Below are 27,810 nucleotides of genomic sequence, written 5' to 3' on the forward strand. Positions count from 1 at the left end.
TAATAACTCAATTTTATTCGCTAATGCCATCACCTTCTTTGATCTTTTCACATTTCCCTTGTTATTCGTAGCCATATTTTTGTACGGGTTAGAAAGAACTTGTCCACAATAAAGTCACTTTCTTCCATTAACACACTCGAAAAAGTCTGTTTTACACTGCAAAACGATAGATTTATCACTTTTGTAAGCATATCAATTTATAAATTGATAAATTTATTCAATTTATAAGCATATAAATTAAAAGCAAACGACCAAACCTTCCATGACAAACGCATAACACATACTGAACAAGGATTAGCGAGAAATGTCCACACTCGCGATTTTGTCACCCCTCCCCCCACCCACTGAGCGCTGTTTTGACCAGAAAAGATGATTTTAGCCACGCCCATGTTTTTTTTATGACAGAAAATGTTCATGGTGCTTTAAAATTTACATTTTTTTAGGTTTCATTTTATAGTAAATTAGCAACCGCAAATAGCGGGGGTTTACTGTATTTGAAAGGTCAACATATACTGGAATATATGGTATATAATATCTTACTGGGTGTGTGTGTGAATTTAATGTCTTGAGCTTTGCACCTGTACTATGCACATGTCTACTAACTTCTCTCCCCATATATTAGTACTGCATTGTAATAATGTTCATTTTTATTATGTATTTCTTTTAGACTGCTAGTATCATCCACATTGTGGATTTTGGCAAGAAAGTAACTTGTACTGATTTCATCACAGTAAGTATTAAGGTCATCTCAGTAATTAAGTTTTTTAGGAAATGTTGTTTTTGTCCCCTTTGTCATATAATAGTATTTTGGTTTTATAAAAGTCGTTATTTGATTACACAATGTTTATTTTTAACTTTTAAAATGAAAATAAAGTTTCTAGCAGGAGTTATTGTTTATGTTCACTAGAAAGTTTAAGCATAAATTGAACAATTGACAAAGATATGTAGTTTAAACACGGTAATTCATCACTGATAAAACCCTCTCGATCTGACGAATTAAAGGAAAAGTACAGCGCTACCTAAAAATGAGCATCAGAAAAATATATAAATTTCAAGAAAAAAATCTTATAAAATAAAAAAAGTTACAGTGCATAAAAACAATAATGTGTACAGTTGAAATAATCATCTATTCTTTTTTGAGCATGTCTAGTACCTGGTTGTATTTTTTCTTCAAAACGGAAATCATTTCAAAGTCTTTATTGTTAATATCAGGTGTCATTAATAATTTCTAACTGTTTAGAGTGTATTAATTCCATCATTTCTATTGAAAATATAGTTGCTTTTTTTTTTTTTTTTTTTTTTTTTTGTCTTCATATTTGCTCTTTCTTCCAGTAGAACAATTTTGCATATAGTGCTTATATCATTTGCTATGCAAGACAAACCAAAGCATCATTTTCAATGTTTGTAATACTTTTGCACTTTCTATGCAGGAGTAATCCATTTTTGTGCAGTATTTCAAATAAAGCACTGATTGTTTTATGCCCTTTATCATTATCAATGAAATCTTTGTTTGGACTTGTTTCCTTATCTTTCCCAAAAGAAAATGCTTAAATTTTGCATATTTGAAACAAATCACAGTTGTCACTTAATTCCAATTTTACTTAGTGTAGTGAATAACATCAAGTTGAGTCTTCTGAAGTTGTTGTTACTTCTTCCTTTAATCTTTTGCAATAAAACCATTTAAAGTTTTGTAAGACCACCTTGATATGCTGGTTGCAAACAATGTCAAATTTACTTGTAAATTTAACACAGTGTTATGTTTATGTTTCATGCTTCTAACCAACTATTAGACACTTTGAAATCAGTTTCTTATTTTTTTTTTTTAACAAGTTCTAGAGAAGTCTCTTTAATATAAATTTCAGAGTGGGCCACGTATTGAAAGGTTACTTGAACATTCTTGTTTCAACCAAGTTAAAGTTGGCATTTCCACTTCATTATCAGATTTTCATATTTTTTTCCTTTTCGACGAGTACTTTGTTACAAGATTGCTATTCAAAGTTGTCTAGAGATGTTTTGTTCTTTAGCAAAAAAGAGGCTTTAGATAATCCTGAGTTAGTTCTCATTTACCTGATAAATGAGTTAGTTCTCATTTACCTGATAAAACTAGTGATAATTGCTTTTCTTTGGCGTGGCCCATGTACTGTTGTTGCAGAGTGGACATATGTAGTGGAACACAAACTTCCAAAATGAAACTGTGAAAAGATTAATATTGCTTCTACAATGAACCCAGTGTCATTGGTGTTTTTAATTTTAATTTTGGAAGCAGCATTATTGTTTAGAGAGTGATGAATTAATTGGACTAAATTTCTTCCAATAATTTTAAAAGCAATGAATTAAGTGGAAAATATGGGGCGCTTGAGACTTTTAAATACTGAAAATAAACTGATGAATTACTAAGATTATACCGTATTTTCCCTCATGTGAATGAAGACCACAATAAATTCATTTTTAAATTAAATATTGTTTAAAAATAACATCCTCATTAAAATACTAAGTGACTCAGTTCTTTTTAATTGAATATGTTATATAAAACTACGTTGTTCCACAAGGGAAAACTTGAATCTTGTATATTCTTTTCTAATTAAATAGAACTGAAAAAATATAAATACTCGTACCATAATATGATCTGGAATAAAGTAGCCCAAAATGATATCAGCACTGTTGAAGTTGGCATGCATTTGGTCTGTGTCTGATTGGTATGAGTTCAGAGCTTCTATTATTCTGTCATTGTGACATGTTGCAAAATGGCACGGATTCTTTGTGAGAAGATATTTGTAGAAAAGCATTATTTACATTCATGTTGAAAATAAACAATGCAAAGAACTAAGCATTTAGACAATAAGTGATGTGCTGTTTATGTGTATATTAAGAAAATCAAAAGGCAGACTGTGCAGTTCTTAGTAAATAGGTACTGGAACCAAAATACAGTAAGTGGCGGTTATAGTGATCACGTTTGCAAATTGAATTTTGATCTAATAAATGGCGATTCTAATAAGCAAAAATCAACAAATAATTCCCGGAGGTTATAAAATTAAAGATATAAAGCACAAATTTACACTTTATTACCAAAGGTTTCATTACCAATTAAATGATATGTGAAAATTGGAAGAATATTATCCACAGGTTAGCAAAATAAAAATAAATTTATACTTACGTACATAGCCTAATTAATATACATATTAATTAAACATAACACTTTGTAATATGATTATAATTTAAAAAGTCACTTATTTTAGATTGCTGTAAATTATCACTACAAAGTCTATTTATAGGCTTTTCAATATTGTATAACAGTCTATATTCACAATCATTTGCACCAGTTTCTTCCAATGCTCTTCTCAGGCCGGCTATAGCTTCATGATTTTGCAGTTTTGTAAACTGGAATTCATTTAGGTTCATCTTTGTTTTCCTCCTCCTCCTCGGCGAAATTATCAGTAGCAGACTGGAAAATTTCTCCATCTCTTAAAGCTGCAATAACTTGTAGATCACCTATGTCCACCCAATCATTAAACTCCTGTTCACCCATGACTTCAGGCTTTTCAACATGATCAGTATTGTGACTTAATTGACTATCATGAATAATTAAAACTACATTTTTTGAAACAGTTGTTAATGCAGGTTTCAGAAACTTCATTCTATGCACTCGTCGTCATATGAAGTGCATCTAGAACAGTTATCTGCTTTGCGATATCAGATGATGTTTCCAAACCTTCATCTATAGCAGGGGTGGGCAACAGCCGGCCCGCGACGATGTTGAATCCGGCCCCCTCGGTAAATGCATAAATATAGAAAATCCATACCTGACTACACTCGCCGTAAACGTTCGGTTCAATCGGGAATCGCGGCCAGTACAACAGTAACCAAGTGATTCTACGCAGCGTCAAAGAGTTATTTCCTAATTATTATTGTAGCATCGATCAAACGAAGTTCCTTTGGGTTTGACTTCTTATTGAAAAAAATAATATTGGTGCGAGATATTTTGTTTTATGTCTTTTCTAATTATTACAGTTTTTAATTTAATATAATTTATAGCCCATAAAATGAGCCAATTAAAAAAAAAAAAAAAGAAAAATTGATGCCGAATGCCGCATTTTCAATGATAATTGGACATTCAGATATTTTTTTTAAAAATACATTAATAATTTGGTAATTCAAGTAGTATAACATTTTTTAGGTTCTGATTTTTTTTATTAAATCGTTCAATCTATTCCGGCCCGCATCATGATGCGAAAATTTCATTCGGCCCGCTGACGAAAAAAGTTGCCCACCCCTGATCTATAGGCTGGATGATTCTTTGCCTCATATCTGATCTATAAAAGGTCTTAAAAGGTTTTTATTATTCTCTGGTCGAGAGGTTGAATTAGTGATGTGGTATTCAGAGATAGAAAAACTCATTGTTTTTGAAAGTCAACTTTGGATGAGCTGGGCAGTTGTCCAAAACCAGTGCGGTTTTTTTGTTTTTCTTATCCAATTGCAAATCCCTATTTACAAAGATAATCTTCAAATAAAGAAGCTGTCATCCAAGCATTGCCATTATTGGCTTTAAAACATCTAGGCAATTTACTCTTGCCTATAACTAATGGCTTCATCTTGATTGTTCCCATCATGTTGCATGCTAAAAGACCTATAATCTTGTCCTTGATCTTCTTTCCTGCAGACCCACAGGAATTTTTAAAAATCATGCAGTGGTCTATGTAGCCCTGTAATACAACTCAGTTTCATCTGTATTAAAAATGTCTTCAGGATTATAAGTGCTTAACAGTTTGCCAAGAGGTTTTCAACCAGGTGTCAGCTGCAGAGCCATCGGAATCCTGTTTTTTCCCGTGAAGTTTTTTGTAAACAATATCATGCCTCTCCTTCCATCTTGTCAGCCATCCGTCGGCCGCCTTAAACTCTGTGTAGTTTTTCAGCAAAATCATTAGCTTTTTTGAAGAATGCTACGATTGATTGGTGCATTAAATGAGCTGACCTGTTTGAACCAAACCAACAGAGTTTCAACTACTGTTTGGCATTTCCCTTCACGCTTCCTTTTCTGATTTCACTAATCACATTAGTGTTTAATGTGTGACATGATTTTTTTTAATAATTTTGATAAAGATGACTGAGGCACTCTTAATTTTACTGCCACTTCCCTTTGAGACATGTTGCCTAAGTTTAATTTATCGTACTTTTCTATAATTCGTAACTTATCTTTTACACTCGGATTCACTCTTTTTTTTTTTTTTTTTTTTTTTTTGTTCTGGTAGTAAAATTTAAAACACAGTAAAAAAGATAAGCGTCAATCAATAACAAAGCACATGACACACACGAGTGAGACGAAGTTTAGATATAGAAATGAAGAGCAGATTTCTGCGACAGGGAAACAAATTTCACCATAATAATTTGAAAACACATAGTTCCAGCTATTGGTATTATTGCAAATGCAGAAAAGACCAGTAAACTGGAAACTGCAAATTTTTTTTTTTTTTTTTTTATGGTTGTGAAATGTTCTTTAGAAAAATATCAAAGAGGCATTCAAAATTGATTCTTATAACCGAAAATGTGATTCTAGTAAATGATGAAAGTGTAGTGCATTTTATTAATTTGAATCAGTTCTTCGAAATTTGATTCTATAAAGTGGCTGATTCTAATGATCTGTGATCACTATAACTGGTGCTTACTGTATTTTGACAGTGTTGGCATTCCAGATGAAAATATTTCTGTACAGACAGAAATATTTTCTCCAACACTAGTGTGATTAATCAAATTTCCCAGAGAAAATCCAGTGCCTTATCACTAAAGAGAGGATTTATATTCAATAAAAAAAAAAATTTAAATATAGACAAATTCCAAAAGACTGAAAAAGCAAATTAATTACTTTAATAATTTAGTATAATTTTTAAAGAAAAAAAAAAAGATTCTTACAGAGATTATTAAAATATAAATAAAAAAAGATTAAATTAGAATTGAAATTGTGCATTTTTTTTATTTTTTATTGATGGATGCAATTTCTGTAGTATGATCCTTTTCCACTTTTGGATGGAAGAATATTGTGCTATTCATATAATTGCTGATTAACACCACTTTTATTTATTTATTTATTTTTGAAATCAGGATTACTAAAATGAAATGACCTTCTCACTATTTTCTTGCAATTTATTTCTGTGTATGCCTGTTGCTGATTCTAGGTAGTTCAGAACAGTGCCCACAGCAATTAAAGAATGATGTAAAGAAGTGGGAACTCAATTTTGTTACGGTTTCGCTAAACATGAAAAATAAGTTGACATAATAGCCATTATTTGATGCATGTTTGAATTTGTTATTGTATTCTGAGTGTCCACAATAGACTGCATCAAAGTAAAATACTCTAACATTATCAAAATTAATAAATAATAAATGAATAATCTTTACTATATGGTAGAGAATACAAGAATGAATATACAGCACAGTTCACAATCACTAGAAAATCAGAAGTATTATATAACTTCTAAGGTATATAAATAAAAGTAACAGTACAAGGAAACACACACATGCATGCATAAATGTAATGATATAGCACAGTTCACTCAGCACTTGTTTACTGTAGTGCTTTGCATATTTTGATACCCTTCCCCAGAATAGCATTATTCACTCAAATATCTGGTAGGAGTGACCCATTAGGAGATCTGAGGGCCTTGTAAAAAAAGAAATTTAACAATGTTTTCTGATTCAATTTTTCAATAAACTGAATTCACAGTACTTACTTTCATTGGCACCTCCGTAGCCAGGTGGGCAGGAGCAGCAGTGCATAGCACACGCTTCTTGATTAGACCGGGGTTTGAGCCCGTGACCACCAAATACGGAGGATGCGGAAAGGTCAGGGAATGACCACCGCATATCCCTGGAGCAATATGGCCTTAGTTGCTAATGCTCCTAAAAACCAAATAACAAACTTACCTTCAAAGGGGTGTGATTAGCTTTTCCTTGAACATAAACAAGGACATGGACACCAGACTCATCTGGGGCAAAATACAAACACTTAATGGCAAATATGCTCAGTCCCCAGCTTCGATACTAAACTGGGAAGGGAAGGAGTTTGCCATTTCTCCGGGAGAAATGGCAAATGCTTTAACCAAATCAAATAATTTGGAAGTATTCACCTACAACCCAGTCTTTCAGCAAATTAAACAATCTGCAGAACAGAATAAGATTAATTTTTCTATGATAGCTTTACACCCATACAGCCAGCCATTCAATTTAACAGAACATTTAGGGTCTCTCAATAAAACAACTAAACAACAGAGCAAAAAGAACATCATTAAAATATTTCAATTGAATATTTTTAGAAAATACTTGCCAAAACTCCTGGCATCACTCAATTGTCCTAGCCTTCCCGAAGCCGAGAAAGGATCATACCTTTACACACAACTACAGGCTAATTTCTCTGACTAGCTGTTTAGGCAAAAAATGGTTCACGGGCAGCTAACATGGTTCCTGGAAACTAACAACTTGTTAAACAGCAACCAGTATGGGTTTCGAAAGAATCTGTGCACGTTAGATGTGATGATAAAGGCAAACATCCGTAAAGCCTTCGTAAGGGGGACGTTTGGTCATGATTAATCTCGATATTGAGAAAGCCTTTGATACAACCTGGCAACATGGTGTACTTCAAGATATTCGTTCTTTTGGCTTGAGAAGTCAGTTACCCCAATTTATACAAAACTTCCTATGCCACAGAACATTTCAGATAATGAGCAATTTATCCAAATCATTTGAACAAGAAGAGGGTGTATTGCAGGGTTCCATTCTCGTTGTGACATTATTTGCTATAAGAATTACAAACATGACATGGGATGTACCAAATACAGTAGAATTGTACATGTTTGCTGATGACCTCATTATCTCCTATCAATCTCACACTACGAATACCATTGAAAGGCAGCTTCAAACTTCCATAGCTAAAATAGAATTGTGGGCACTATGGAATGGTTATCCCCGTAGCAGAAAAGAAATCCACTGCAATTCATTTCTGTAAAAAATGCAAACTACATCTGGATCCAGAATTATATTTAAAAAAACAGCCTGTAATTCCTGTTACCAACAATTTCCATCTCTGGGTTGAGTTTTGTGCTAGAGAAGTGGTCCGAGATGGAAACAATCACTATTCTTTCCATCTCCTGGGGTTATGTTTAGATAATAAATTTAATTTTGCTACTCATATATAGGACGCCTCTGTAGCCAGGTGGGAAGGAGCAGCAGTGCGTAGCATACGCTTCTTGATTAAACCGGGGTTCGAGCCCGTCACCACCAAATGCGGACGATGCAGAAAGGTCAGGGAATGACCACCGCATATCCCGGAGCAATATGGCCTTAGTTGCTAATGCTCCTAAAAACCAAATAACAAACAACAAGCTACTCATATAGCAAAATTAAGTTTATTATCAGACGACTTGCCTTAAAAAACTGAACATCCTAAGGGCTGTCTCCGCTATGTCCTTGGCTGCTTATAGAAGCATCCTCCTACATCTCTATAGAACCTTAATGAGGTCATGCTTGGATTATAGGTCTATGACTCTGCTAGAAAAAGTTCTCTACTACATCTGAAAAACTCAGAGAAAGGACATATCTTTACTGATTGCTCCAAAACTGATTCAGCTGTAGGTGCTGCAGCAGTTTTTGTACCTTCTCAGTAGCTGTATCTCCTATTAGATGCGGTATCTATACCACAGAATTGTTCGCAAAACCTAGCTCTAGATAACCATAAACAACGACCATATCAGGCAATCTCTGATATATATACAAATTCCTTAAGTGCAGTCACTGCCATTCAATCTACTTTTTCTCCCCTCTCATCCCATTCTTAAAGAGATCCAATCTAAATTATACTATCAACAGCCATCTAGGAGATTTCCTTCTGCTGGATCCCCAGTCATGTCGGTATCCCAGATAATGAATGAGTGGATGGTGTTGCTAAACATCCCGACACTGGATCCTTCTGTCAACTGAAAGTGCCCCACACTGACTACAAATCCATTATTAAAACAATGTAGGAAACAGTGGGCTCAACTCTGGTAACTCAAATCAATAATAATCTGCTGCAGATAAAAAAAAAAAAAAAAAAAAGAGCCACAGCTGTGCGTGTCTAGTTTCGGGAGAAGTAGGCAAGAAGTGATTCTGACCTGACAAAGCTCTGCATCAGGCATTCTCATTCAACATCCGTATTTGCTTATGGGAGAGAACCCTCTTCATTGTTTCTTTTGCCAGTCACAGCTAACAGTAAAGCATATTCTCATTGAATGTCCCCAACAATCACCTATCTGAAAATCCAGCTTTAGCTCCCTATCCAACTTGCAGAAAACCTTAAATTTTTTACATATTCTTGGCAATGATGCAAATCTCGAAGAAATCGTTAATGATTTGAAACACGCAAATTCATATAATTGTCTCTGATCATAATAACATGTAGAATTAGTCATAAGTAAATCATGAGTAGGCACAATATGGCCCAAGAGGCCTTTGAGCCAAAACCTCCAAATACAACTTTGATTTAAATCAACTTTTAACTGATATTGTAATTATCAAGAAAATGGCCAAACTTTAAATGCTGCAAAGCATTTTTATGACAAGAAATTTTGAAAGTCATTCTATATTGCCCCAAAAGTTATTTTTGTTATCTCTGAGTAATTTGCAGCTCTGTAAATTTTCTGTAGCTCTTTGTACTGTCACACATTTCCTGTGTTTACTGCTGTAAAATGTTATAGTCATTAAATGATGTAGGTGAAAATTGTATTGTCAGTCACTGCACAATTTCTTGCACATTTCAAAAATATGCACATTATACATCATCCTGCTATAACATTGCCAAGCAGGATGGGGGTTCTGATTGCCAAGCAAGGGGTGGGGATTCTGATTGGCTGAAGTTTATTGAAGTGTTGAACACTTCGATAAACTGAGTTGCACAGTGCAAGCACTGTGCAGCTCAGTTTATCGTAGCAGTACTCAGCCGGAGCAATTATGGGTAGAGGCTAAAGGGGCTATAGCTCCTCTTGTGTTTAAAATAATGTGGATTTTTTACTGCTACATGATATTTAAAGTTTAATGATTACCTGGAACCCAGTACTAGTTTTCATTAGTACTTGCTGTCTGATGCAACTTTACTCAGGTTGACTATGATCTCTTCAAAGGCTTGAATTATGGGAAGTGATTTTGCAGGGAGAAACTGGTTGCTTAACTTGTCTGTTATTTTTTTCATTTCGGAAATGGGGAGAAACCAAAGTGGTAGTATTGTCGTTCGTGTATCTTCCAGAAATTGGAAGCATTTATGATTGCCTACTAGTCACAAATGATAGCAGACATTTATGTGTGTCACAATGTCTACTATCATTGTAACATCACAGTTGCTTTGATTCTCAGTGAAGTAGTTATGCTTTGTGTATGCTAATAAATTTCATCAATAATGATTCTTTATTGTGTTTGCTTAAATCTTTCCTTCTTTATGGCTATGAGGAAGAAGTTGAATATATATTAAAATTATCTACAAAGTGGAAGGGAAAAATCTAAACATCCCAGCAGTAGATAGAAATGACACGGAAATTGCCTTTGCACTTTCATCAATACCATAGAAATTAAAGCTTCTTCATATGATCAGAAAGTGGAATTGGTATGTGGAGTGGTTAATGAAATGCATTCTGCAACCCTAACAATCAGTGGAACAATAATCAAAAATAAACATATCATGTTTATTTCATATCTCATTAACTATTCCAGAAATTAGTTTGACATTATTATTATGTAATTATATTTATTTGTATAAAAACAAGTTTTAAACAACTTTTGTAAAGAAATTATTTTATCATAATTATATACAAGCAAGTCTTATATGAAGATAAATAGTTTTTCTGTGTAATTTTCCATAACCTCTGTTTTGTGGAAATCTTGATTTTATTATGAGAAAAGCCATTTCCCATAAATAAGAATTTTAGTGTAAATAGATATTTAAACCTTGGTTGAATAGTTTCACAGAATGAATGATTTTTCTTTTCTTTTTTATAGGAAGATATTATTGTAGGAGGAGAAGGAGAAAACCTTCAAATTCATGACATACTGAAGAAAACTGTTATCCACATATTTAAAGCACATAATAACAGGTTATTAATTTTATCATATTTTTTGCAACAAAACGATATTTGTTGTCAGTTTGCACTAAATAGAAATTATATTGATAGATTTGCTTACCAAGTAATGTTTATATAATAAGAAATAAAACTGATTTTTAGAGAGGTTGTTTTAAGTTTATGGCGGTGTAGCATATTTGTTGTCATGTCACTTATAATGATCATCATCAAAGCTTATCTGTGATTCTGTTATCCCTTCCATAACAAGGACTGTTAGTCTTGAGACATTTTGGGATAGCAGGAAAATCTATATTTGATGAATTGATCTGCAAGTGAGTAATCACTCATTTTCTTAAAGCATTAGTATTCCGTTTGCTGAATGGTGTAAGGAAATAAAGCCTGTATTTCGTTTTTTATAAAAATAAATAATAAATAAATATAAAAATTAAATGAAATAAAAATAAATTTCTTCCTAGTTTTATATTTTATCTTATTTTTTGCAAATATTTATCACTGCATTTTGGTGAAGGTTTGCATTGTCAAGAGGCCTTACCCCTGATTGTCCTGAAGATCTGTAACACTGAAATAAAGCTCCATGTTGAGCAGTTTCTTATCAACAACTGTTATTCAAGGTCATTCATAAAATATACTGTAAAGAGAACTATAGACTAGTTCATGACCCCTGCACCCCTTTACAAAGTTCAGTCTTCCAAACACATCACTCCTCGTGACCAACTAGATGTGGAGAGAAATATCAGAATAGCAGCAAGAAACAACACAAAAATCAGATTTCAAGGAATAGGCTGCTCAGGTATTCCTGGTGTACAAACAAAAGTCCCCGCCCAAGATATCTAGGTATTCTGCCACTTTAAGAAACTGAAAGTGAACCTTGAAGAACATGGTGACCACATAAACATGACAAACATTGCAGCAGGTGACGTGGCTTTCCAAAACATTGTGGACATTTTGGCATTGGATCTGTGCCAGAAGAGAGATTTTACTGAATCACACAGGATCCTCTCTAATCCATCCCACAACAGCAATAGGAAGATCCTTAGTAGATTTACTGGATGCAAATCTTCCCCAACTGAACAGGTAACATCTGTTCCCACCCCACTTCTCAACTTGGCACCACCTTCATTTAGTATTCTCCCCATGCCTTTATCTTTAGTTAGTTTCCAGTACATCTAATTTTGAAGAATACTGCAACTACACCACAAATGTGGCCATATATCAGCAAGTGAATAGCAAGACTGCAGAAGATCATACATTAACTTGAAAAAAGTCCACACAATGGAGATTTATATTCTCTCCCTCCCCCCAGTGGCTGCATCTCTTTCCCCCAACCCAGCAGGCATTTCTATCTTGAGTACCATTGCTCTCCAGTTTCTTCTCTCTGTCTTCATCTTTAGTATGCTTTACAGAGTATCCAACATCAATTTTTCAAAGTAATATTTTAACAGCACTGGAGCTTTTCACTCATATCTGTATGTGTGTTCACAGGTCTATTTGCATGTTGGCAGCTAAAAAAAACTGAAATAACTTGCCCTACCCTTTCCCTCTGTGATTTTCCTAGTTGATGTTAAAATGTATTTCCTTGTCAGTATGGGTTTTTAATTTTTCTTTGTTATATTCACCTGCATACGGTTAAATACATCCACTTGTTTCGAGTGAACGTATTTAACAGCATTCAGGTGAGTATAACAAAGAAAAATTAACTTTTTACTGAAGACTTCTCCAAGATAAGTAGCATAAATAGTTTTCTATCTGTAAAGCACTAAACTTTTATTAAATGTTTTCATTCTTTGTAGCAAAATATGGTTTATATAAAGTATGCAGAAGAGAATGACATGAAAAACAAAATTCGTTCCACAAATTGCCATCAAGGGAAAATTTGTGTTGTGAACAAACTGCATACTCCACTTGTGCATAAATATGGAATGGAAGGCATAAGATTTCTGCAAAAGATGATATCTTGGTGTTAGGAGCAATTGCGTCTCACCTTACTGGCTTTGATTGTTAAGCCACAATGGAAGCAGTCTGGGATTATGTGTTGCAAGCACTGGTAAAGTCTGATGACATCACATGGTGTCAAAAAAGTGATTTTATGTTTCTTGGAAACAGGAAATCTGGAGTGATGCCAGGAAGAGGACCAGACCCCACAACCAAGAGCAGATTGAGGATATTGTTACTGCATTTGTGGACAGTGGTGTATCAGCATTGGCACCAGAAGGCAAAACCAGTGCATGTGTGGCAGCAAGATATCCTGTATGGAAGGTGTTGCTTAAGGTTTTGTAGTTCTACCTGCACAAACTCTATTGCATGTAGGTGATGCCAAACTCAACTGACACTTGCTCTTTACTTCTTGGCACAGATGGAGGTAGAAACTGAGTGGCCATGAAATTTCCTTTAGGGAAACAAGGCCAATTTTGTAAAACCAAAAAAAATAAGAAAAAAAAAAAAAAAACTACAGGATTTGGGCAACAAAGACATGCCCTGTACAATAACAGGAAATCCCCTAGCATGCACTGTATGGTGAGGTTTCACAGCAATCTGTGTTATCTTCTCATTCTCTTTTTGATGAAAAATCATCTTACCAGACTTGTAACGTGTTCATTTATGCATTGAGCTACTGAGACATGTTAGTGACTTTATTTCACAACTATAATAGCAAGGATGCTTGGAAACAAAAGTTTTTATGCAAGATGGTTCATCTCTGTATATCAAGAGATCTTTATGTGAACTGCTGTGACTGCATTTCTTCTGTCTTTTAAGTACTAATCCATGAAAGATTATTGAAACTTGAATAGTTTCAATAATATTTTGTGTTTAGGATTGCCATTAAAAAATAATGATATTAATGATTTTATCAACTTCCCCCTTTACATGTTTACTATACTTTTTATTGTACCATTTCAGAATTAAAGGATTAAAAGTCATAGGTCATCAAGAAAGTGAATTTAGAAAGATCTTTTTGATTGTGTCCACATGTCGTGATGGCTATATTAAAGTATGGGAGCTGCCCATTGATCAGGTATTTTCTTGAGAATTCTTTATAAAGGTGGACTTTTGTAGTGGATCATAGAATTTCATATATGACTGCACAATCACCCCTCAGGTCTTTTTCATTTTCCACTGCCCTGAGCAGAGTACCACACAGTCGATGAGTTATTCTGAGATTACTGCTACCCATATGCAGTACCATGCATTTGTCAATGTTAAATTTCAACTGTCATTTCTCAACCCATTGACCCAATCTTAGATCTTTTGCAGTAGCTCACACTGATTACTGTCGTTAACCTTTGTATAATTTGCAAACTTTGACATTAAGTCTGATATACCTTCATCAGTATCATTAATAAATATTGAAAACAACAATGAGCCCAGCACTGCACCCTTGGGAACTCCACCGATAACATTAGTTCACGAAGAGCAGTGCCCATTGATGATCACTGTCTTCTTCCACTTAACCATCCCTTTGTCCGTAGTAGTAACTTGCCCTTATGCAACATTGCTCCAGTTTATGCAGCAGCATCAAAAGCCTTCCTGAAATCCAAGTATATCATATCAGAATTATTTTTCGCATCCAGTTCTTAATAGACTTCAGGGCTAAAATAGTTATATACCTCACAAGATTTAAGATTTTATGTTTATAATATTATGTTGTCGATATGAAATGATTTTTAAAGAACTTTTAAATGATGAAAATCATAGCAAAGTTACAAAATTTTGTTATTTATTTCTCTCTCTCTTCATTACAATGGATAGCTAGTGTTCAGAGGAGATGTTTATTTTATGATTCTTGAAAGGTGATCTTGAACAGGCAGTATGTAGTAGTAGTAGAGGTATGTGATGCAAGAAAGCAAGCTTATGTAGCATTAGCCCAAAAAAAAACACACACACACACCATTTCATGCATCCATTCCCTCTAAAAGTTTGTCCAGTTCCTCCTTGAATTTATTTAAGCTATCAACTTCCACAACAAAAATGAAGTTTGTTCCAGCAATCAACTACCCACTGGCTGTAGGCAAATTTCCACACATTTCAGGTTTGTAATCTGACCAAGAGGGGGCGCCTCCGTAGCCAGGTGGGAAGGAGCCGCAGTGCGTAGCACACGCTTCTTGATTAGACCGGGGTTCGAGCCCGTCACCACCAAATACGGAGGATGCGGAAAAGTCAGGGAATGACCACCGCATATCCCGGAGCAATATGGCCTTAGTTGCTAATGCTCCTAAAAACCAAATAACAACAACAACAACTGACCAAGAGGAAGAATTCCATCAGAATTGAGCTTGCTCAACCCAAAGCGTTATACATCTAAATCAGATCACCTTGCAGATGTCTAGTCTCTAGACGTTGCAATTTGCAGAACGTAACACTTTCTTGGTAAGAGGACCCCTTCGTTCCCCTCACCAATCTTGTCGCCCTTCTCTGTACGCACTTAGCAGCTCTACATCCTAAAATGAGGCCTCCAGACCTGTGTCTGGAGACCTCATTTACTTATACAAAGGGATAATCATCTCATTTTCCCTCCTAGAAAAATTCTTGTATGTCATTGACAACACCCCATGACCTGCTCTGGCAGCCTGTCTGCACTGCTCAGAAAATTTCATATCTGACTGCACAATTAGCCCCAGGTATTTTTCATTTTCTACCACCCTAATTGTAGTACCACACAGTTGGTATGTTTCTCTGGGGTTACTTCTACCCATATGCAGTACTTTGCATTTGTCAATGTTAAACTTCAATTGCCACCTCTCAGCCCAATGCTCAACTTTTCTAGATCCTCTTGCAGTAGCGTACTGTTATTAACAATCCTACCAACCTTCATTAGTCTGCAAACTTGGATATTAAGCCTGATATACCTTCATCAATATCATTGATAAATATACAAAACATCCCTGGGCCCAACACTGACCCCTAGGGGACTCCACTAATAACATTAGTCCACGAAGGGCAGCATCTATTGATTACCACCCTCTGTCTTCTCCCACTCAACCACCCTTTTATCCATTTAGCAACTTGCCCTAAATACCATAATGCTCCAATTTGTACAGCACTCTTCCATGTGCAATGATATCAAAAGCTTTCCTGAAATCCAAGTATGTGATATCAAAATTATTTTTGATAACCTCACATCATAGTATCCAGTCAAATTTGTCAGTCAAGACTTTCCCTTAACAATCCTGTGCTGTGTCAGAATTATTACTGCAGCCTTGCCTGGATGATCCTGCAGAGCTTCTTTAACCAGTGACTCCATTATTTTCCCCCAGAACAGAAGTTAAACTAATCAGGTCTGTAATTACTCGTGTCAGCCTTTGATCCCCCTTTGTGAATTGGGGATGCACAACAAGGTGGAACTCTGCAGTATTACCACAAAGAAGTTTGTGCATAGTATTTCCTGGGAAGCAATTAGAAGAAGAGGACTAATTTTGTGGCAACCACGATCTTGATTTGATTCCTTTAGATTTTACTCTCTTGTGCTTTGTGAAAGAGCAGACATATATTCTACCCATGCCAGGAACCTTATGGAACTTAGTGCATTGGTGCAGCATTTAGCTGCACTGACAGGGACATGCTGAATTTCGGAGGAATAGGAGTATAGGTGGGACACCTGGAGAGTAACTCAAGGTACCTGCATCAAATACCAAAAATTAAAATTTTAAAGATATCTTCCATTACTTGAATGTTGTTTCAGTTTATATCATGTACCCTATTCACACAATAATATTTTATATGTGGATACTCTTTATTTCTATTCCAAAATTAATATAAAATAGACCAGAGCTTTGATGCTCAATAAGTTCTATGTTATATTTTAATATGTAGAAGAATAAGAGAAACTTACCTCAATATGATCCATAGAACACTTCTGTACAACACTCTTCAAAATTTAAAGCAAATATAAAATTACATCAGATATTCTCACATCCACAGCAACATTAGTGATTCAATGCACCTGGAATTGAAGGCTAAAGCCCCTCAACCCAACCCCGAAATACATCAAACCACAAGCACGCAACTATGAATGGAAGAAGACATTGTGTCCATAAATAAAACTAGGTGAAAAATGATTACGGCAATGAAATCAAATTAAAATAATTTTAAAAAACAAATTTAAAACAGCTTTGCTTCCTTAAGCAGACAGTGCTTTTCGACAGTGTGCCTTGATCACAGGATAGAGATAACGCCAAGTGTATGTGAGTCAAAATATTAAATAGAGAGATTATTTGTCTTGGCGCATGCGTGTAAAAAAACCATGAATCAGAGATAAGATATGGACGATGAACATTAATAGAATTTTTGTGTAATTTGATCTCAAGGGTTTCTGCAATTAATAGCTTTGTGTAGTGGCACTGGATACTAAATATTTTTGTCTCATTAAATAAAAATGTGTGGTTTTCATTAAAAGCATGAAATGCCAATTTTGATGCTGCTGAACAGGAAGCACAGACTCTGGATGCATGTTGCATAATTCTCAAATCCAGTGTGCACTGTGTCGAACCCTGTTAAGAGGAGTCAGTCACTACAAGAAATGTTGTATGTCAGGTCATTTATATGTGCCAAGAAAGATGAAAGAACAATGCGATTGTTCAGTATAGTGTGTAATTTCTACATTGCCCTAACCACAATTTTAAACTCAGTCTTTAAAGAACCTGTTAAGCTGTTTCTGCCACTGTTTAACACATGGGACAGAAATAAAGTATTTTTTAATGTTATTGTTATTGGTTGTGTTGTTTTTTGTAACTTATTTTTAGCTTCTGTTCTAATTTGGTTTATTGTAACACCTCTTTTTATTGTAACAAGAGGGTAACCCCTGTTTATAAATCTGTTGGTTAATATCTGTATCTCTGAGTCTAAAGCCGGTTGAGATGTCAAATATTTATAAGAGCATTCAAATTGATTAAAAATAATAGACCTTTTATAGATGAATGGGTGATAACTGTTATAATGCAGGAACATACCTGTATTTGTATGTTTATGATAGATGTTAAAGTGGATTTTATTTGCATCCCTTGTAAGCATAAAATTTAGGAAATTTAATGACTTTGTTTCAATATTTTACTTTTCTAATGTAAAATGTCCTGAATAGTGCAGTCATCAGTAATAATGAAAACATTGTCTAAATACATCTCATAATATGTGATGCAAGGTAGAAAAGGAATCAAATGTGTGAAAATCCCAAGTTTTACCTTGTGATGTTCAGTGGAGAGTTTTGTCTCATCCCATACTTGGGATGAGGCAAAAGTCTGCACTTTTCATTTGATTTATAAGAACAGTGTGTAGCTTGGTACTATCATGGTGCATTATGATTTGGTATCCTGTTAGAGCTTTTATATATATATATTATGTGAATAAGGAAAGATACTGTTTGGCAGTATCTTTCCTTATTCACGGTCTGATCTTTCTCTAAAAGAATCAACCAAAATTAGGCCTCTGTCCGAAAACATTGTAACCATGATTTTTTGCAATAATTTAATAATCTGAAAAATTGAAGTTTTGTTTTCTTCATTAGGGATGGGATGTGTCTATTCCATAAACTGGCATTAAAAAATAAGGGTCATAACGGAAGTTCCAGGTCTTATTATCTGGCCTTTTTCTCTTGGGTATCCATTTGCAGCATAATTTCCTATTCTAATGTGTCTAAAATGGTTAATACACTTCTCTTTGAACACTCTAGTGCTTATATCATTGCATCTGTGGTTATTCACCTATCTTTTTGAATCATTTCATCCAGATCTTGGCAATGCACATATGACTTTGATCCTCCACTCCACATTTAAAGGAGTCATTGACATTGGTCAATGTGACACCTTTAAAACATGAGCCACCTGTGAATATTTCTTATATCAGTAATCTATACTTAACTCCATTTTTCATGAATCTGGACAGTTGTTTTCTTTTTACTTGAAAAAGAACTCTATCACTAACCATTAGCAGAAACATATCACTTTCACTATTCATAACCTTAGATCTGTAATCAACAAAAATTTTTATTTTAGCAAGCTTATATAGCATCAGCCAAAAAAAAAAAAAAAAAAAAAAAAAAATTCCCGTTTCACCCATCCATTACTCCAAAAGTTTATCTAGTTCAGTCTTAAATTTATTTAAGCCGTCAACAACAGATGGAAATTTGTTCCCACAATCAACCACCCGCTGACTAAAGACAAATTTCCACACATCTATTCTGCAACTGTCTTTCCTCGATTTGAATTTAAGTCCCCTCAGATTCCTAATCTGAGCAAGCGGGAGTATCCCATCAGCATTGAGCCTGCTCAAACCATTCAAGGCCTTGTACCTCTATCAGATTATTATTAATTTATTTTAGTACCACATTTTGTCCATTCCCCATTTAGCTTTGACATAAAGACGGTAATAGGTGCAATTTGACTGCAGTTACCTTTGTTCCACTAAACCTCCACTCCAACAAACAAGGTGCAACATCATACTTTATTAGTTTGAAAAATACTCCTTAGGCTTGTCTATCTAAATGTAGCATTCTTTCTTTTTTTTTTTTTTTTTTTGTCATAATAGTTTGAAATTAAGATAAGTTTGAATTACCCATATTGACTTTATTTATTTATTTTTTTATGTTATTCACATGTGAAAATTATTCATCTCTTTCTAGTTAGAGTGTCCAAAACTGCTTGTTGAAGTAAATACTATGTGCCACCCAACTTGTCTGACGGTATGGAAAGAAGAAGAAATAAATAAGAAGACAGACCAGGGTAAAATGGTGTCTACAGTTCAGCAGATATGTCATACTGAAAAAAATATCACACATCTTGATGTGGCTCTACCATCTCCAACTAATTTAGGTAAACTAGTATTATCACTTCAGTCTCTTTATATAGTTTCCTCAGGAGAGTAGTTTGGCACGTCAGCATGAAAATGAAAGAAATCAATAGCACATTACATTATTAGAATGGTGACTGACTTTATCTATATATTAAAAATATTTTGTCTAGCCACTGATCCAATGGCTACACTAAAAACTTTCTATCTGTCCATTGCACAATCAGTGCTCTTAGCTCAAGGTCAGATAGTCTTTCTAAAACTGACTCGCTCTGTTCACTTTATCACTTTGTTCTATTAGAGCAAAGTGATTTTCTTTTTATGTACCATTGAAAGGTACCTAAGAAGAAAATACATTGAATTGGTTGAAAAGAGTTTTATTTTGTAATAAAATTTTTGCTATATGGTTTCTCCCTATTTTGGGGAAATGTCATGTGCATGAATTTAACGTGACTTGACACAAAATGAAGTTGGTTCAAGATTTACACGGACTTTTTTATTTTTTACAAAGAATATAATAGAATTCTTTCATTTTTCTTACAGTACACACACCATATCCAAAAATTTCATCAGTTTATATAACTTCCCCCCCCCCCTTTCACCCAAACTTTTATGTCATCTATGCCATGAATTGTCAAACTAATAGAACAAACATATCTGTGAAAAGATCTAAATCTTCCATAAACTTGACAATTTATTTTGCAAATATACGTGATCTCAGTTCAGATCTGAGTGATATTTCAATGGTGTCCATATGTCCAGTCTAATATTCCTTGTGAGATATTTACTATTTTAGAATTCCCTCTTTTTGATCACCTCTGTCTTATAATCTCTTTATCTGATTGTATCAAGTTTATCTCTAATTTGGCTTTATGATTTTCCTTGGCAATTTTAATGCTTACAACCACTCCAGCTGGTCAAGATTCTGAGTCTTTTACAATTACTAATGACTTCATCCAGCTTGCTCATTTACCTTCCAGAGTATCTAACAATCCTAATTAAATACTCAACACTCTTGATCTGTTTCTCACCAACAGTTCTTCAGAATTCCCATTTAAATGTTATGGTCCTGTGGATACCTCAGATCACACCTTCATAATGGTCTCTTCTCCAGTGGAACCTTTCTCTCATGTCATTTGGCATTACAAGGATGCAAAATAGAAGAATCTCATGATTTCTGTCCCGTTTTTGCTTGGTTGGAGTACTATTTTAAATATTTCAATCTTAATGTTTTCTGAGACCTTGTCGGTGAAATTATTTTTTGTGGAAGTGAAATCTGTTGCTCCTCATTTCATTCAAAGGAGAGCCCCCTTCCCCCAAATGTCCCTGACATTTTTTTATCAAACCAGTGAAAGAGCTCAGAAAAAAAATGTGGAATGGAATGCTTCATTCCTCGTGCTTTTAGAGGGACCCATTCTGTTTAAAATATACCTTTACCGAGTAGTAGTTTCACTTCTATTTGTAACAAACACGGTCATGCACACCTGAGTGGTGTCCAACTTTGTTTTTTATTTCTGGAAAAAAGTGTTTTTTTCTTCTCTCTTCTTCTTGAAGTACACCAGTGCTTGATCTTTTCCTAATGAATTGCAATATGTGATTTTTTTTTTTTTTTTTTAAATGAAAAATTTGAAATTTTAAAAATCTTTTTTATTTAGATATGCTGTTTTCGACAAAACAAAATGTTAGTTCCACTGAAAAAAAAAATAAAAATAAAAAGTTGGCCAAAATATAAATATGAAACTAACAGTCACTTATATTTTACAGTTCAGAAAAGTTACAAGTATGGAAATTCAAACAAATCTTTTTTTCTGTCTTTCAAAACAATTCAAATCTTTCATTCATCAGAAAGCTGGATTCCTGTTCCATCAATACCACTGTTTAGTACTACAATTATAAGTTTCAGTCTGGAAGCTGGCATCTTGCTGTAGAAGCTGGATCTTTTTATTTGTCTGTGTAGACTAATTGTAGCTCACTAACATTGTGAATGTACGATTTCCCTTGCTGCTGCAATAACCAGTATTGTCTTTTGATAGTAATTATCTATCTCCTCTTGTCATGGTGACTCCATAGCTTTACTTCTGATTTTTGTTTATAAGGAAGTAAATATATAAATATAGAATTTTATATGTGGAACCTACCTCTAAAACTAGAATAGTCAAATTAAAAACGATAAATTTAAAATTAAAGCAAATTCCACATTAAAGTAAAAATATGCACTTTTTCTTCCATTTCATCGAAAGAAGGATTGGCATAAAATAAAATACAATTTATAAGGCATCAAAGCCAAGAGAATGTAATGAAACTTCAAACTAGTATCAGCTTGGCAAGGGAAGAATGAGAATTGACAAGAATCAATCAACATACAGGGTGTTTTGTAACATGTAAGCCATACTTTCAAGATTGATTTTAAAAAAATGTCCCTGCTTATACTCTGGCACAACCACCAGGTCAGTGGAGTTTGCAATAAATTGTCAATGCAAACATAAATACGATTTGTTTGTATTGACAATTGTATTTCAGAGCAGTCACGGGCTCTGAAAACAATCAAAAAAGTTTATATAATTACGTGTGAGATTCATATGTGCATTGCAGATGGCTGGTTAAATTTTAAAAAATGGTTGAGTTTCACAATGGTAAAATATAATAAAAACAAGAATAAGCAGACACATACTCAGTAAAATGTTTATTTGTACCAAGTGCATATTTGCTTATTTTTATTTATTTTTTATCATTGAACTCCATCGTTATTTTTTAAAATTCAAACAACCATAGCTCCTTAACCACTCACAATTGGATATATGCAAAAAGGCATCAGCCAAAAAAAAAAATAAATAAATAAGCCAACACCACTACAAACTTCATCCATCCATACATACCCTCCAAGGATTTGCTTAGTTCCTCCTTGAATTTATGCAAATCATCCACTTCCACAACAAATGGAATCCGGCTGGCTGAAGGCGAACTTTGCATAGAGGGCACTGACTCTCTTTAAAAATTACAGGCTCTGAAAAAGCGAAGTGTTTGCCATTTTATTTATCTAATTGTTATTTTTATATTGCACTTTATAAGTAGCCTTATAGTTCTGATTACATTGGTATTTTTTTTGTAGATTACTACTTAATATACGTAAAACCGTGGTTTCGTTCGAATCTTGCAGCGTTTTTTTTTTTTTTTTTTAATAGTGGTAACTAGGTGGCTCTAATGTAAAATTGTATAGTGTAATATGCATCACTGCATTTAGAATTCTATTAGATAGTGTAGTATTGACAATTAATTAATTACATTTATTGATCTCCTTAATTTTAAATATCATGCCCCAGACTCTAGTCTGCAGCAAAGCAACGGGCATAAAGTGGCAAGAGTGCTGTGACACAGGAATGAACTGAGGGGGCGATTCTCCAATGCATGACAGCCTAAAAAAATGTGAAACTTGCGAAATGTTTGCAGAAATTTCTGGAACAGAACATAAGCTAGCCAAGGAGGATGTCTTTGTGTGTGTGTTCCAGGTGCAGAGAGTGTCTAGAAATTAGGCGTCGTAGATGCCCATCAGAAACTAAGCGTTCTGACGGGCATTTACGAGAGCTTGAGGTGTAGGGTAGATGCCCTCGAAGAAATTAATATGAGGGGCCTGTCAAGCTCTCAGCTCCAGAGCTCACTCTTGAGCATCAGGCAATCTCCAAGGCACAATGTGCTGGTCCCACAGGAGTTATTGTTGGTGACTCTATTGCCAGGAAGATGGGTAATATATTGTGTAAAAAGGATAGATGGAATAGGGTCAGGGTATGTCTGCCAGGGACAAAAGCTGATGATGTTGTAGAGCAGATATCATCTTTTAAAGGCACAAGGGGTAATATTGTATACTTTGGCACCAATAACATTAAGAGTGGGAGATCTGTGGATTTACTTAACAAGTACAGGTCAGTGTTGAAAAAAAGTTGAGTTAGGGTTAAATTTGACAGTGTCTGCAATTCTGCTCAGACACAATAGGAGGGAGTATATGATGACAGCCTTTTGATTTTTGTCAATCAATTCAGCCCTGGAGGGATTGTGCAAGGCTCATGGATAGAATTTTTTTCAGCATGGTCTGTGCTTGTTAACAGGAGAGACTGCTTTTACAGGGGTGGGATAGTTAAACAGCAAGAGTGTTTGCTAATGCTATCGAGGCAGCATTACGTGGATCAGAAAACTGCTAGCTTGGGGGGGGATTGACAGACTAAAAGGTTAAAAGTAGCTGTAGGCAGAGGTGAAGGTGATTCTTGCACTACTTCTATTAGAATAGCAGCGGCCTGGAGTGAGGGGCTCTGGGGAGTTTTCAGGGATAGATGGCAGTCATCATGAAACAAATAAATACATGTAATGTGTTAGGGTAACTAAGAATAAGAACAGGTGATGTATACTTGCATGTACACCAATGCTAGAAGTATAGTAAATGAATTTGAAGTGCTGGTCAAGACAACAAAGGTGGATATTGTTGGGATATCAGAGATGTGGTGACACAGATATTAGGAATGCAGAATTGGAATTTGGGGAGTACAATGTGTACATTCTACAGACAGGATAGGAAGGGAGGAGAGATTATGCTATTAATTAAGAAAAACATTAAATCAAAGGAAGTGCATCCAGTTGACTACAGTGGTCTCAAACAGTTTTTAAATTCTGTACAGTGGGACCAACTGATGATGTTACCAACAGCAAATTCTAAGTGGGAAGCATTCAAGGAATTAATCGTGGAGGCTACTACTCTTCATACCTATTAAGAAATATTGTTCAAGGTTTAGGCCTAAATGGTTGTCAAATGAACTAATGAGACTCGTGGTAGAGAATAAAAATGCATGGGATGCATATAAATTATCAGGCGGCACAGAAGTCTATGGCAGATATAAGCTAGTCTGTATGATTATGATTAAAGATGCTGTGCGCTCTGGATTCATTATTATTGTGGATTATTGTGTGACACAGAGCGAAATGGAAGACAGAATAAATAATGACAGCTTTAATACTAATTGTAAAACACACATATATTAAATACATACAGTATAAAAGCTTTCGGTTATTATGGTAACCATCAGTCAAACTGACAGTTAAGAGTGTGGAACATGAGGGCGTGTACTGCCAGTTATGCCGTTTGTCATTCATCAAAATGGTCGCTTCAATAATAGGGTGGACACAACATCCACTGCTTCTGTTGACTGGGGTATTAGAGCATGTGATGTTCAACGACTCCAACCTGGTGCATCGCCAGTAGTGGCGGGACCTATCTACAATCATGACATCGCAGTTCGGGTCAATGTTGTGGCGGGTTGACCAGAAGTGTTCGGCAGTGGCCAAGTGTTCTATGTCCGCTAAGCAGATGGCTCTTTCGTGTTCTGAAAGACGTTTGCCAAGCTGTCTCCCAGTTTCCCCGATGTAGCAGCTAGTGCAGTCATGGCAAGAGATGTGGTAGACTAGACCACTTTGTAGTAAGGTGGTGTTTTCACTCTAGAGATGAGGGATCACAACTTTCTGCCTGGGAGCTGCATGCACTTAATCCCATGTGATTTTAGGACCCTAGAAACCTGTTGTGATAGGTTTGGGTAATGTGGGATAAAGGCGCTCGCGGTTCAGTCATTACCTTGGATGTTCCTGTTGGTCGCTACGTGGTCATGTGTCTGTAGGTCACACCTGTCAAAGGTAGGCGCCTCCGTAGCCAGGTGGGAAGGAGCAGCAGTGCATAGCACATGCTTCTTGATTAGACCGGGGTTCGAGTCCGTCACCACCAAATACGGAGGAAGCGAAAAGGTCAGGGAATGACCACCGCATATCCCGGAGCAATATGGCCTTAGTTGCTAATGCTCCTAAAAACCAAAATAACAAACCTGTCAAAGGTACTGGTGAGATAGCCACACGTCGCAAGATCCACTTTGACTTTACCAGTCTCGGTGTACCTCTCGTCTACAAAACTAGAGTGGGTCCAGGCATGGGTTCACAAGGTCTGTGCAGTGCTGAGAAGATAGCTGCATGCATGTGCTGAACAAAAGTTGGTAAATTGGCCAGCACATTGGTGCAAATGAACTAATGAGACTCGTGGTACAGAAGAAAAATGCATGGGATGCATATAAATTCTCAGGCGACACAGAAGCCTATGGCAGTCTGTAATTAAGTCACAAAGGAGATTAGACAAGCAACGGCAGATTATGTGAAATCTTAGGCAAAGGATGCCAACAAAAACAGCAAGGATTTCTTTACTTAAGAAATCCTTGCTGTTTCATTCATCCCCTTCCTTTTAGCAAGGATTTCTTTACTTAAGAAATCCTTGCTAAAAGGAAGGGAATTAATCAGATTGGTCCACTTGATATTGATGATTCGACTGTTGATGATCCTGCTCAGATAGCAAACAAACTGAATGAGTATTTTGCCTCTACATTCACACGAGGAGTTATTAAGGTTTGAAAATGCCAGGTTATCAAATTGTAGCACGGTGCTTAATGATTTTGTAATAATCGAGAGCAAAGTGGAGGAGAAATTGTTGAAGTTAAACATAAGAAAGGCACCTGGGGTGGATGGGATCTAACCAGTTAAATTAAAGGTGCCGGCAAAGGAACTAAGCAAATCCTTAGCCATAATTAGGAGAACATCCACGGACAGGAGATGTGCAAATGTATTCCCAATTCACAAAGGGGGATCGAAGGGTAATGCTATTAATTACAGACCAGTTAGTTCAACTTCTGTTCCGGGTAAAATAATGGAATCACTGGTTAAAGATGTATTGCAGGATCATCTAGACAAGACTGCAGCAATAATTCCAACCCAACATGGGTTTGTTAAGGGAAAGTCTTGTCTGACAAATTTGATTGGCAAAAGAACTGGATGCAAAAAATAATTTTGATATCATATACTTGGATTTCAGGAAAGCTTTTGACACTGTTGCGCATGGAAGACTAATGTACAAATTGGAGCAGAATGGTGTTAAGGATAAGTTGCTACAATGGATAAAAGGGTGGTTGAGTGGGAGAAGACAGAGGGTGGTAATCAATGGACGCTGCTCTTCGTGGACTAATGTTATTAGTGGAGTCCCACAAGGTTTGGTGTTGGACACACTGTTGTTTTGTATATTTATCAGTGATATTGATGAAGGTATATCATGCTTAGTGTCGAAGTTAGCAGATGATACAAAGGTTGATAGGGTTGTTAATGACATTAATGGGAGTGTGCTGCTGTAACAGGATCTAGAAAATTTGGGCAGATGGGCTGAGAAGTGGGAACTGACGTTTAGCATTGACAAATGCTGAACTTCAGTTGCCACCACCCTAAGTAGAAGTAATCCCAGAGGAACTACTTCTACTTAGGGTGGTGGTGGTGGTAGAAAATGAAAAAGACCTGGGAGTAATTTTGCAGTCAGATATGAAGTTTTCTGAGCAATGCAGACAGGCTGTAAGAGCAGGTCATTGACAAAATGATATACAGGAATGATATTCCTGTATATCATTTTGTCAATGTGGTGATTATCCCTTTGTATAAGGCAATGGTCAGGCTACACCTTGAGTACTGTGTACAGGTCTGGAGGCCTAATTTTAGGAAGGATGTAGATTTGCTTGAATGTGTACAGACAAGGTCAAACAGATTGGTGAGGGGAATGAAGGGATCCTTTTACCAAGAGAGACTTAGTTCTGCAAATTGCATCAGCTGAAGACTAGGGACCTGTCTTCACTTGAATGGGTTGAGCATGCTGAATTCTGATGGGAATTCCACTTGTTCAAATTACGAACCTAAGGGGGGGGCTATAAATTCAAATTAAGGAAAGACAGATGTAGATGTGCGGAAATTTGCCTTTAGCCAGTGGGTGGTTAATTGCTGGAACAAACTTCCTTCTGTCGTTGTGGAAGTTGTTAGCTTAAATAAATTCAAGGAGGAACTGGAGAAACTTTTAGAGGGAATGGTTGTGTGATTTTTTTTTTTTTTTTTG

The 27,810-nt window shown here is 35.4% G+C and overlaps 1 protein-coding gene across 1 annotated transcript in view; it reads left to right on the forward strand.

The window, feature by feature from the left end:
* The window catches only part of LOC150088558 (p21-activated protein kinase-interacting protein 1-like), a 112,638-nt gene that overhangs the window by 76,333 nt on the left and 8,495 nt on the right, over window positions 1-27,810 (forward strand). The window contains exons 6-9 of the mRNA XM_090370232.1: window positions 668-730; window positions 11,011-11,105; window positions 13,992-14,106; window positions 19,702-19,891. Of these exons, the coding sequence (XP_090226358.1) occupies window positions 668-730; window positions 11,011-11,105; window positions 13,992-14,106; window positions 19,702-19,891 (463 nt within the window). The remainder of the gene's footprint in view (window positions 1-667; window positions 731-11,010; window positions 11,106-13,991; window positions 14,107-19,701; window positions 19,892-27,810) is intronic.

This window comes from Mastigoproctus giganteus, chromosome 3, assembly GCF_048544385.1.
Source record: "Mastigoproctus giganteus isolate SK-2022 chromosome 3, ASM4854438v1, whole genome shotgun sequence".
NCBI lineage: Eukaryota > Metazoa > Arthropoda > Arachnida > Uropygi > Thelyphonidae > Mastigoproctus > Mastigoproctus giganteus.